The 13,405-nt window shown below is 43.3% G+C and overlaps 1 protein-coding gene across 1 annotated transcript in view; it reads left to right on the top strand.

The window, feature by feature from the left end:
* The window catches only part of LOC148436328 (catenin alpha-2-like), a 227,060-nt gene extending 215,163 nt beyond the window's left edge, over positions 1 to 11,897 (top strand). The window contains exons 6-8 of the mRNA XM_088465042.1: positions 3,543 to 3,746; positions 6,128 to 6,335; positions 11,776 to 11,897. Coding sequence (XP_088321168.1) covers positions 3,543 to 3,746; positions 6,128 to 6,335; positions 11,776 to 11,897 — 534 coding nt within the window. The remainder of the gene's footprint in view (positions 1 to 3,542; positions 3,747 to 6,127; positions 6,336 to 11,775) is intronic.
* Positions 11,898 to 13,405: the final 1,508 nt, after the last annotated feature.

Here is a 13,405-nt window from a genome sequence, read left to right as displayed (position 1 = left end):
AGCTCTCAGCCTGCCCCAGCATTCTGAGTCACCCCTATGCATTTGTTTATAATGCCTATGCATGGGCCGGCTCTGCTGGGACAGATTGACCTCTGCACCATACAGAAGCTTTTATGTCGCGTTAATGGTTAATTTAAAAAATAATTCCACACTTTCAGTTTTAGGTAGAATATCCTAATTGCAATCTGTTCCCAAAAGTGACTCACCTGGTCTCCAGTAAGTTTCCCTGCGACTTCTCTGTTCCCGCCATTGTTTGGCTCATTTCCACGCTGTTAGTGGTATTAAAAGCTTGGGCTGGGCAGGAGGTTGGGTCCAGAAAAGTGTGGATTATAATATATGAGGGTTAAATAACAATTTCAGCACAAGTTACCAAAATTTATTGTTTGCTATGGACAGGAATTTTGGACAGAAGTTGTTCATTTGTTTTTTAAATGATTTTTAAAGTTATTACTGGCTAGCGCCGTCCATGATTATTGGCTAGTTTTTACGAAATGTTTAAAGGAATATTATAGTAAATAAATATTGGATTTTGTTTTCTATAATAGTGAGTTTCATATCCATGGCAACGTCTGTATTTTATTATTATGGTAATATAGGGAATTAATTTGAGTCACATTTTTGTAAATAGCATACTGTTTTGTTATATTCTTTGGCATTTGGTGTTGAGCGCAATTGGCTTTGGAACAATTGCTGTTGATATTATTTATTATCCCAGTTATTTGCCCTTTTGATTTTTTTCTATCAAAAGGGCGAATAACAGAGTTACACCCAACATACAGAACAGAGAGGTGATACTGTACAGTTGTGTATACATATACAATAATAACAGGCTCAGGGGCCTATTCATTAAACCTAAAAATTCTCTGGAGATAATTAGGTTTAGAACTCTCATGGAGTTCTAGCTAATTATAGGTGGAATTCATCATTCCTCCTCTCCATAAGTATCTATTCCGAAAAGCTGTCATTTTTGCGATGACAGCTTTTCGGGAAATAGATACTTTTCCTGCCTACACTACCTTATCGCATCTGGAAACAGTGCTGCGCATGCGCTGTTACATCTGTAAAACCAGCGCATGCGCAGCACTGCCTACAGATGCGTTAAACGTTATTTTAGTGTTGATGAATAGGCCCCTGTGCCTGTTATTATTGTATATGTATACACGACTGTACAGTATCACATCTCTGTTCTGTATGCTCGGTGTAACTCTCTGTGGGGCCTATTCATCAACACTAAAATAACGTTTTTAAGGACATTTTCCTTAAATAACGTTATTTTGGTATTCATGAACAGACTTAGCACAGGAGACATCACAGATATCTCCTTGCTAAGTTCCCCTGCGTTAATTTCCACACTCCCCATACATTAGTACATTAGTATTAGTACATTAGTACATTAGTATGGGGATGTGGAAATTGTGGTATTCATCAAATTCCGAAAATTATGAATTTTCGGAATTTGATGCAGTTACTATTCGCCACTGTGAGGTGGCGAATAGCTGAATCGACTTACCTGTATCCGCGTGTGCAGGTCCCCCAACGAGTCCCTCCGGCGCTCTGCTCCGTCCTCAGGCTCCGGAGGCTGGTCGGTCATGTGTGCTCCCCAGCAGAGCACAAGAAAGTTTAGAAAAAGAAAAAAAATTTTTTTTTTTTTCTAATCTGTCATGTGGTCTGCTGGGAAACCACATGACAGACCAGCAGGACGGAGCCGGCGGCTGCTGCGCGGACAGGTAAGTCGGGGGGGGGAGGTGAGTGGAGGGGGGTGGGGTCGGGGGGGTACACAAACTTAACGCACTGTTTCCAGATGCGATAAGGTAGTGTAGGCAGGGAAAAGTATCTATTTCCCGAAAAGCTGTCATCGCAAAAATGACAGCTTTTCGGAATAGATACTTATGGAGAGGTGGAATGATGAATTCCACCTATAATTAGCTAGAACTCCATGCGAGTTCTAAACCTAATTATCTCTAGAGAATTTTTAGGTTTAATGAATAGGCCCCACAGAGAGTTACACCCAGCATACAGAACACAGAGGTGATAACTGTACAGTTGAGTATACTATACTGTACAATAATAACAGGCACAGAGAGTTACACCCAGCATACAGAACAGAGAGTTATATTCAAACATAACTCAAGTAAAAAGTGGGGGTGGTCGGGGAACCGCAGGCGTGCCAGTGCGTTTCAATGCCGTTGCATGGGCGTGCATAAACTATCCACTGAGATGGCCTATGCAGTCTGAGGTCTCATAGCGTGCGTGGTTGGTAGCCATTACTGAGTAAGGGCAGAGCTTATGCAAGTGTGCGTGAAGCTCCGATGGTACTGTACTCGATTGTACCGGTGGTGTTGCACTCTTGCTAAACATTATGAATGTGTGCTGAGTAAAGTAGGCGTCCTTGTGCAGTGCTGCGAGGGAATAGCGATCGCAATGAATTAGCATACTATCTCAGTTGAACTGCTTGCATAATCGCTATTGCATACACAGTTGCGTACGGTAGTGAATCAGCCCCATTATCCCTTGATTCACAGTTTGCAGACCCCTGACATTCCCCGGCCCCCCCACTCACTCCATGAGCTTCCCGTGCTCTTATCTATCTGAAATACTACAGTAGTAGAGTCTATATGAGCGAGCTTCTTCCAGCAAAATGTATTCACCGCTGATTTATTACTTGCTGCCAGGCGTGAGGCTGCGCTTCCAGTATCTGATTTGTTCAGGTCAATGTCTCATTTTTTTTTTTTTGGGGGGGGGGGAACAAAAGCCTCTTATACTGTTAGTAGAACAGTAAAAGCGCAGTAAAACTCAATAAAAGTGTAATTGATACACGTTACCGGGCTTGGAGGTCACCTTGTGGTTTTGTTTTAGACAACAAAAACTCATTTAACAAAACATCTGTTGAGGGATTTCTTGCCAGATATAAAGTGCTATTCGCTCATTGTATATTGCCCATTGGATCAGAAAAAGGTTGGATTTAAAGAGCATTTTTTTATGGCGGTTGTTGTTTCTTTGCTTGTTTATTCCCAATTTGCTTGTAATTTTAGTAAATTGTGTTTCAGGCTGGTTATGTAAGTTATTAAGTATAAAACAAAACAATACAAATAGCGAAGGGGAAGAAGGCGATTGACATTTACAATCAATTGGTATCATTGAAGTCGTTTGTGCACCTTCAGACTGTTTTAATTTAACTGTATTGTGTACAACTTCCTGCCACTTTTTCTAAATGCATTACATTGCTTGGTCCTTTGTGCTTCAGTCATCGTTCAAAGGGGTCTATGTACTAAGCAGTGATAAGTGACAGAGTGAAAAGTGATAAGAAAGTGATAAGGTGCCAGCCAATCAGCTCCCAACTGTCATTTTTCAAACACAGCCTGTGAGATGACAGTTGGGAGCTGATTGGCTGGCACTTATCACTTTCTTATCACTTTTCACTCTGTCACTTATCACTGCTTAGTACATAGACCCCCAAAGTGTCGTTGCTTAAACACACTACAAACAGCCCCGGTAAGGTAATACTTATTCTATAATATGTCCCTTTTGGGTTGATCCTACAGAACAAGATCATTCTAGACCCCATGACCTTCAGCGAAGCTCGGTTCCGGCCATCTCTTGAAGAGCGGCTGGAGAGTATCATCAGTGGGGCGGCTCTGATGGCAGACTCCTCCTGCACCCGCGACGACCGGAGGGAGAGAATCGTGGCGGAGTGCAACGCCGTGCGACAGGCCCTTCAAGACCTGCTGAGCGAGTACATGAACAATGTAAGTCTCCTCTAATTGTTTCTCGGTGCGCCCTTGCACGTGGCTCTCGTACGGTTGGCAGATTGAAGGTTTTGCAAATGCCCTGGTCGCTTTGAGCTCCCGTTTAGCGACAGCGAGACAGTTACAGTGCACTGTACGCTGCCTAGGGTAGGAAAGCTAATCTTTGGAAATACTTCAATAAGTATTATATAATTGTAGGGAAAGTGTAATGGCTTTTCTCTGCGATACTCTACTGAGACTCATATTACATTATTATGGTAAAAGTGGGACACTTGGAGTTCCTGGAATGCAGCGTTAAATGACTGGAGATTATTAATTTATTTTTTTAGCATGTACTTGATAATATGTAGCCTTTAGTGACATTTTAACTGAAATCTGATGAAGACGTTATTACTGTATATAAATAATGTATTTTCTTCACTGATATTTAGCTTTTTTTTCTCTGTCATTTTATCACTTCTGCATTCTCCCTATGTGTGACACTGGTGACAACGTTACCTATCCTGCCGCTCATAGAATAATCTCTGACATGTCACTGGTGGCAGCTTTTGGTTACGTCTGGTGTCCATTCAGTGTCTCTCCCAGTGGCGTTTCTATAATGGGTGCAGTGTGTGCGCGGCACATGGGCCCCTTGACCGCACACCCTGCACCCATATTATTTTAAACTCACCTGTCCGTGGTCCCGCGTCGGGTGTCAGCGCTGCTCAGAACACCGGAATATGGCCGCCGCGGCCATTTTCTCCGGCGTTCTGCGCATGCGTAGTAGACTCCGGGCACATTCTAGTGCCCGGAGTCTACTAATGCTCCGGTGGCTGGCCAGCCGCGTCAGTCGGGGAGAGAGGAGGGGGCCCAGCAGGGGGAGAGCACGTGGGCCCCCTCCTCTCTTAAGACGCCCCTGGTCTCTCCATATAAGATAAAGTATGGCAGAGCACTCTACATGATAAAGTATTGCAGAACACAAAGCATGATAATGGACTGCAGAGCTATATACACAACCAGGGGTTGGATGGCAACTTTCAGGCTGGGGGGCAAGCCCAAGTGAGTGGCCTCAGGTTTTCTCCCAAAAAGTAAGAGTGATTAATCAAGGCAGGGAGGTGTGTCTCCTTATTCATCTGATGTGAAGTCCTGTGAGTGCCGCCCGTCATTTCTTTCTGTATACTGGACATAGCTGAGATTTAAGTCCAGGAGGGAAGGCACCGACGCATGATACACTAAAGGAATGAGTGCCGGTTTTGCTGTATGTGTTTATATATATATATATATATATATATATATATACATACACACACAGTACATAGTGTATATATATATATATATAATATATATATATATATACTACATAATAATTATGTAAGGTTGTCACGTCTCCTCAGACAGGACAGTCTGAGGAGAGGAAGACTGGCCTCCGGGGTTAGTATGGGGGCGGTGGGGGGAAGGGGGTATTGGGACATGGATGTGATGAGAAAGGAGTTGGAGGAGGACAGCAAAGAGGAAGTGGGACTATCCACACAAAAGGTGGGGAAGAGCCAGAGTGGGGGAGCGGTATATCTATACTAAGGTGTGTGTGTGTGTATGTATATATATATATATTTATTATACACACACACACACACACACACACATACAGTATACATATATATGCACACACACACACACACTACTGTGCTGCTTTACAAATATAATTAATGTAAGTGCTTACATATCAACAGTAGCAGCAGCAGCCACCAGGAAATGACACTCTAATCAGCCGGACTGCCACTGGAATCAGGAAGAATCTGTCACCCAGGTGGTCGAGCAGTCTCCACGGAGCCAATGGGGCTGGGCTCCTGCTAATGCTTGGCTGTGTTGTTGGTGGGGGCGTCACCTAGGTGTCATCACACGGAGGCGCGAATACACTATGCGGCACAGTGAGAGCCAGGGCTTGCTAGTGAAGCCTTCCACTCCACTACGCCGCTATATGATGTGTAGAGTGGAAGGCTTCACTAGCAAGCCCCGGCTCGGTGTGGGTGGACTGGCGGTTGGGAGGGCGGTACCGCCGGTGTTTCTGTGGGCAGGGCCATGTACGGCCACTGGTGAGGCAGCCAGCTGCGGCTGCAACAGCCTGTCTCCAGTCACCAGGCATTCATGCAGTGCTCGGTTGCAGGCAGTTGGCGGCCCCCCAGGACTGAAATAGTACCGGCCTGGGGGGCAGATGGCACCCTGCCCCCCGGACCAGCCAGCCACTGCAACAAAGGAATGCACAACTATATACACAATAAAGTGCACAATAATGCAGTAGTATAATTTCAACATGTAATGGCACATACTTACCGATGCTACTGGAATGTCTGTTTTGGAGAGCTCTCCCAGAACCCCGGGTAACGCCCAATTTCCCATTGAAGTTGGTGGTCTTTGATTTGATTACACAAGAAGCTTACCACAAGGCAGCTGCGAAGCCAGGAAATCTGCGTCCACCGATGCAGACTCTGGCCTCGTCAGTCCCAGAAAACGGCCACCAGCTCTGCCCATGCTCCACCCCAAACGACAGGCTGCGGCTTGGGGGGGAGGGTCTGCGAGATCGCAGGTCTGTTCTACACATGTGCAGCACAGGTAGTGCGCAAGCGCAGTCCCAAAACCATCGGAGATTTATGCTAACCAACGGTTTAGTGCAGAGAGGAGGGGGCTCGTGTGCAGCCTCCTTCATGCCAGAATCTACTGTGCATGCACGGGTCTCCGGGAAAATGACGGCAGCGCCTATTTTTTTGGGGACATCTTTCCTGCACATGCGCAGAACATTGGGAAAATGCCTGCAGTGAGTTTTTGCTGCTCTGCAGTGCCGGTCCGGCGCTGCGGAGCAGCACATTGGAGTCTTCGGAGAAGTAAGTATATTATTAACTATGGGTGCAGGGTGTGCGGTGTTGGCCCCCACGGGCCCATATGCACCACACACCTTGCACCCATTATAAAGACGCCTATGGTTTAGTATACATCTCTGAATCAGGTCCTCTGTTTTCATATTCTGGGCATTTGTATCCTGTGTGTATGGCACTATTATACCAGTAGCAATAGCTCTGCAATCATCGTGTTGTGTTGTTGTAATTCACGTAATTTATTTGTTTCATTGCTTGAGTTTAGCTTATGGTAGAAACTTTGTTTGTGAAGCCATTATTATTATTGTTATTAATAATAATAATAATAATAATAATAATAATATTTTTACATTTATTCCAAAACAGATACTGTAATTCTATGATTCCTTCTTTCCATTAAAGATTCAATTTTTAAAAAAATTTAGATAATTTTTTTTACAATTTTTCTGAGACGTTGGGATTTCTTTCCTCTGCTCTATGGTGGGCTTACATACAATTTGTCTCTCACAAATATTTAGCACTTTATGGAAGCACAGAAAACTTGCAAGCTTCTTACGACCCTTAGGACCCTTTTTAGAAAAAAAAAAAAAAAAGGCATGACCTTGTACACTAATCATTTTAACTATTAAAGGGTAAATCACATTTTTTATTTTTGACCTCTTAGCTGTATTTAGCACGCCCGGTAATTTCTTCTGAAAAGCAAAAACTGATGTTGCTGGTAAACTGGCAACAGATAAAATCATTATCAACTCTGCTTGTTTTAAAAATAAATAAATTAAGTGAAGAAACTGTCATATATTCGCTAATATAATGTATATGTTTATTTACTTCGCTGGTTGAGTAATGATCGTGTCGGTATAGGGACCTGTCTCTCACCAAGCCGATCCTGTCAGAATGTTGTTTGAAAGTAAAATTTTCGAAATGTCAAAACTATATTACTTGTCACTGTGAAATAACCAATGACTGTGTCGCAGGGTTTTCTTTTTCTTTTCAATTTTTTTATATAATTTTTTAGATAAACATTAGTAAACAACTTTTAGGCCCGTAGTCAATTTGAAGCGCAAAGCCGTTTTCACGTGTTTTTGGCGAAAACTGTTCGCCGATGACGGAATTTTCGCCTGTTTTGATCTTACTCCGTATTCAATTTGGAAGACTTTCCGCCTAGGCAGAAAGTCAATGCAATGTAATAGGCAAAAAAGTTTCGCCTATGAATACCAGGCGGAAAAAAGTGCAGAATTGCAGAGAATTACTATTCTGCACCACTTATACAAAAACACTATTTAGCAGCTATTGAGCCCCTTTAAAAGCACCAAATGCCTTCAGCAAGTAAAATCGGGGGGTACCATAGGGAACCCCCATGTCAGAGCATCTTTTGGGGGGTGTCAGGCTGATTTCCCCAATTCTAGCAGTGCTTTCCGCTTGTTTAAGTTTTGCCGGGTCCCGTTTTCGCCTACTTTCAAATTGAATACAGCGATACGCGGGCACGCGAGCTATTCTTTTCCACCTGCAAAACACACGATGTAGGCGAAAAGTCCGGGAGGCGAAACAGTATTCCGGCTCGGCTCATATTGAAAACGGGCCTTAGTATCCTGAAATTGGTAAATTATGTAATGAGGACAGACTATATTAAAAAAAAGCATGTTTATATTTAAGATGTATGAATATATATATATATATATATATATACTCACTATGTAATATCTGTTAGAATGGAGTGAAGAATGATGGCAGTCTGCAATTACTGTATGCTTAAAATAACAAGCATTGGGAGTCCTTGACATAGCATCAGTTAGTAGCTTATAATGGCATGCAATAATTTCTTTTTCATTTCCACTACAATAGAGGTTACAGGATGCAAGTTATAAGCCAGGCGATCTCACATTGGCAAAGTTCAGAGATGGCTTGTTGATGCATTTCATTGATTTCTGATACCTGAAATATAAAAATGTACATTTATTATTATCATTATTATTATTATTTTAAAATGGTTAAATTTGAAAATTCAAAAACAAGCTAAATATTTAAAATATCAAATGTTTTTCTTGTATTTGAATTCTCAAATGATGCTGTTTTTTTGAGGACTAACCCAGTCCCTTACCAGCCAATGATGATACATCCTATTGATAGTGAGATATATACAGTATCCAGGTGCAGCGATGTATCCGTTATCCCTCTTTTTGTCTTTGGTTGTAAATAAGTAACTTGAAGTACCGAGATGTTTTTTTAATTTGCAACAATAATGTTTTGCTTGTTAGCTGGTTCTGGTGTACATGAGAAATATTGTAATTATACAAGTCAATCATTTTAATCCTGTCTGTGTCTGAAAAACTGATAATCCCTTGTATTAATAATTATACCTCTGGGACGCAACTGCGGCACCAACACATTTCGCATAAACAGTCCTATCCCTTTGCTGTCTGTATCTCTGTAACAGTGTGAGCTGCTGCTGCTCCTCAGGTGGAGACAGAGCAAAGTGCTTTTGAGTCCCTGTTTGCATGGAACCAACCAATCAGTAAATATAAAACAGTGGGGTATATTTACTAAAGTGCAGGGTTTCTAGAAGTGGAGATGTTGCCCATAGCAACCATAAGATTCTAGCTGTTATCTTCTAGAAGCTGCTTGGTAAATGTTAATTAGAATCTGTTTGGTTGCTATGGGCAACATCTCCACTTCTAAAAACCCGCACTTAAGTAAATGCACCCCAGTGTCTCAATTTGAGGAGACAAGATAAAGAAATTAATCTACAGCAATTTTGAGTTTTTGAGTGTTGACTTTTATATTTCATATATATATATACAGTGCTCGAAGTGGGAATTTAGAGGTGGGGGTATGGAGATTGAATTCTCCCCCTCCCCCCCTTCAGCCCCATCTTCCATATCACCCATTGCACTTCTCACCTCCTGCGCACGTCTCCCTGCCTGCTCCCCTCTCACTCCCTGCCCTTCTCACTAATTAATTCCCTTTCTCCCCCTACAATACTAACTGCCTGCTTCCCTCTGTCTGCCCCTCTCTCACACCATTCCCTCTAAATCCCACTGACCTGTGCTGCTGGAATGAAGCCGCCGGGGCCCGGGAGCATCGTGTCTTCTTGGTTTCAGTTAATCCTGCGCCGCTATTAGCCAATGAGACACTGCAGTTGGCAGCGTCTCACTGGCTGGTGGCCCGCAAGCCCCTGTTGGCCTCTTATATCAAGATATTGCCCATTATAATATAAAGAAGCTCAAAAGGAAAATGGCGGTGCACTGACAGAGCAGTTATAGTTATGTATAATATACCAGGGCCTTAACAACCCTACCTAGGTTGGCTGAGGAGTACACTAATTACTTAGAACAGACCTGCAGATGGAAGAGGTCTCTAGTCCAAGTAAATTGATCCTCCAATGCAGGCATGGTAACAAAAGGCAGCCTGGGAGCAGTGAGAGAGGAGCACATCTGGGCTCCTGATCCTCTGGAGGAGGCCGCAACAGCCTGGAGAGAGGGCCATAGAGGATTTCTCACCTCGTGCAGACACCGGGAGCCAGGGGTGAGAAATCCTCTACGGCCTGTAAGGCCGCGTCCAGTCTGTCGTCCCAGAGATTCAGCACAGGAGGTAGGCCGTTGTCTGCACTGCTGCAGTAGGGCTGTGTAGGGCACCAGGAACAGGCCACAAAGTAGGCGGGTGACCGCGGGAGCAGACTGGGCACGGTCTGGGTGAAATTAGCCTGGGGGGGCCTCGTATATCCTAAGAGGAAGCCAGGAGCTCTAAACACCTGCGTCCACTCAATATGGCTTCCAAGCCACGCCTCAGTGAACCAATACTTTTTATAGTTTGTGTCTGTAATACACACGGATTGGCTGGCGGCCAGAGCGTGCTTACTTAGTGTAGCCGGGACCCAATGCTCTGTCCCATGTACATGCCACCGCCGCCGATCGAGATGTGTCCCCTGCGGGGCACATCTCTAAACATTGCGGCCAAAGAGAGCTGCTTACGTGTAGCCGGGACCCGATGCTCTGTCCCGGCTACATACAGCTAATAGAGCTCCGCCGTGAGCCAATGAGAAGCTGCCGCCTGGCAGCTTCTCATTGGCTGGTGGCCCGCGAGCACCGCGATTGGCTGGCGGCCAGAGCTTGCTGTTACTTAGTGCAGCCACGACACAATGCTCTGTCCCAGCTACATGCCACCGCCGCCGATCGAGATGTGTCCCATGCGGGACACATCTCTACACATTGCCGTCGCTGTTTCAGCACTGGGATCCTATACTGGATCCCAGCGCTGGTACAGTCTCTCTTCTGTGGCTAAGATGAAGTGGGGACGGGAAGTGGCGGTATATCATACCGCCGTATACCGCCCCACTTCGACCACTGTATATATCTATATATATATATATATATATATATGTGTGTGTGTATATATACTGTATGTATATATATATATATATATATACAGTATATATATATATATATATATATATATCCTTCTGCCTTTTACTGCTTTTGCAGCTTTGAGAAGTGTAACCTCCCGACGTCAGGATTTGTCAGTGAAACGCGTTGGTATGTATGTCACCCCGTTACATATTAGAAAATTTTATATCTCTCTGCAATTTTCATGCCGGCTCAGATGGGAAAGGACGAGAATTAAGATCCCTTCTCAAGTAACTATAATTTATTTCATTTATGATTTTTTCTGTATATAAAATATATATATATTTTCTTTTAAATAGCACCTGGAGGATTGGAGGAAAATCAATGGATAGAGATCAAAACACATAAAACACACCACGACATACATATTTAAAGACCCCTTAAGCAGAGCCTGCCTTTAACTACTTTGGCACGGAGAAATGTGCTCTGGGATCAGTGAAAACATTACTTATTTAAGAGCCCGAATAAAAAAAAAAAAAAAGGTGTCATATTTGTTCTTTATGAAATATTGTAGATAATGGATATAACAATTATGCTAGTTCTTACTTCCTAATCATGAATAATCTTTCTTTCATTTAAAAAAATATTTGAAAAATTGTATTTTTTTATTATTAAAATCTAAAATACTAATCTACCAGCAGATTTATTTATTTAATTTGTTTTTTGCTAGGAATTATTTGTGAGACTATAGGAAATGTCTAGAATCTGGAAGTAAGGGGATGAAATAAATATGAATGTGCGCAGTGCTATTGCTGATTTTATCATTTGGTATTTGTAAAGGATTGCCGCTGGAAGAGGACACAGATCTTTATGGGCAAAGCAAACGCTGCAAATCAGCAAATGATTCTAACAGTAGTGCAGCCAACACCTGCTGTGAACCAGTCATTGTGCGAAAGCACTAAAGAGCCGGCTAACCTCCCAGGCTCCCCGCTGTGCCCGCCAAACTGCCGGCATGTGCGTCTGCGTGAGTCTGGGTTATTTTTTGACATTTACAGAATTTAGGGCCTATTTATTAAGCCATATTAATGCGATTAATGACTTCTCACAGCAATGGTGATTTTTTTTATTTTTATTTTGCTTTCCTCTGTTTAGTCACCCCATTATCATTACTATGGGCCGCAGAGTTATTTATTTTATTTATTACCAGTTATTTATATAGCGCTCACATATTCCTCAGCATTTTACAGAGACTATTTTGTCATTCACATCAGTCCCTGACCCAGTGGAGCTTTCAATTCATATTCCCTATCACATTTCTACACAAAAACACTACTCTTACTGGAGACAGCTGTGTCTTTTTGCCTTGGCGGTACTGGGAAAAGCCTCCTACCCAGAGAGCAGCCCGCATACCCTGCTATAGGACCTGCAGGGACCATCGGAAAGGAGAGGTTTTCTCTACCCCACTCTGGCTGGAAGAATCTTAATACATCTTGGCGTTATGACTTCATAATTGCCTACTGTGAAAGGCTCCTCTCTGGGAGCTGCCCTCTTTAGTGGATGGTGCCGTGCTGGCACATCATTAGGTCCCGCCCTTGTCACAGCAAAATGTTAGTGGGGATGAGGCGGGGCTAAAATGACCCGCCCCCTCCCGACCAGTGGTTCATGGCATTATCACTTCAATAGGGAGTGGGCGGGATGCAGGAGATCCGTCCACTCTTACAGGGGTACGGAGGACTACCCAAAAAAAATAAGAAGCCACCCGCACCTTCCAGGAGAGTAGGTAAGTATGTGTTACTTCCTGCTTGGCCATGATAAGAGGTGAAGCAGGAAGAGGTCTAGTTGCACGATAAGTGCTGCAATAATACTCCCCCAATCAGGGCCGGCGCTAGGCTACTCTGTGCCCAGCGCAGTCCTGTGCTGCGCTGCCACGCCCCTTCCCTCCCCCTGAGCGTATACCCAATAACGCCAGCGGGTGAGTGGAGGGAGGAGTTTTCCAGAGCCATGCGGTGGTGAGTGCCTCTGTTTCAGGCTATGGCAATCTGGGCAACAGGCCCTGCTAGCCCGCACCTTAAACCGCCACTGATGCCAATGTACTGTATGTATGTCTGTACCAGTCTTTTGACTTAATTCTACATTTGCTGCACATTGAACCCGAGAGGTAAGGGAGATTGAAATATGTATTTGTTAATATCTATGAAAGACTTTAATTCTCTGCGCTAATTGGTATGAATGAAAAATATGGCTAAAAATAAAAATAATTTATGCAAAATTATTTCATATCAGACAGACATTAGTACAATATATCAATTTGACCGGTCAAAATAAAACAAAAAAATATATATATATTCAATGAAATATTTTAAAAAAGAACATCAAAATGTCATATACACTATAATTACTAGGGATGAGCGGGTTCGGTTCCCTGAGAACCGAACCCACCCGAACTTCGGGGATCCGGGGCAATCCGAGT

Source organism: Taudactylus pleione, unplaced genomic scaffold (assembly GCF_031769625.1).
Source record: "Taudactylus pleione unplaced genomic scaffold, aTauple2 ptg001815l, whole genome shotgun sequence".
Lineage (NCBI taxonomy): Eukaryota > Metazoa > Chordata > Amphibia > Anura > Myobatrachidae > Taudactylus > Taudactylus pleione.
This window is presented reverse-complemented; position numbering and strand designations above follow the sequence as displayed.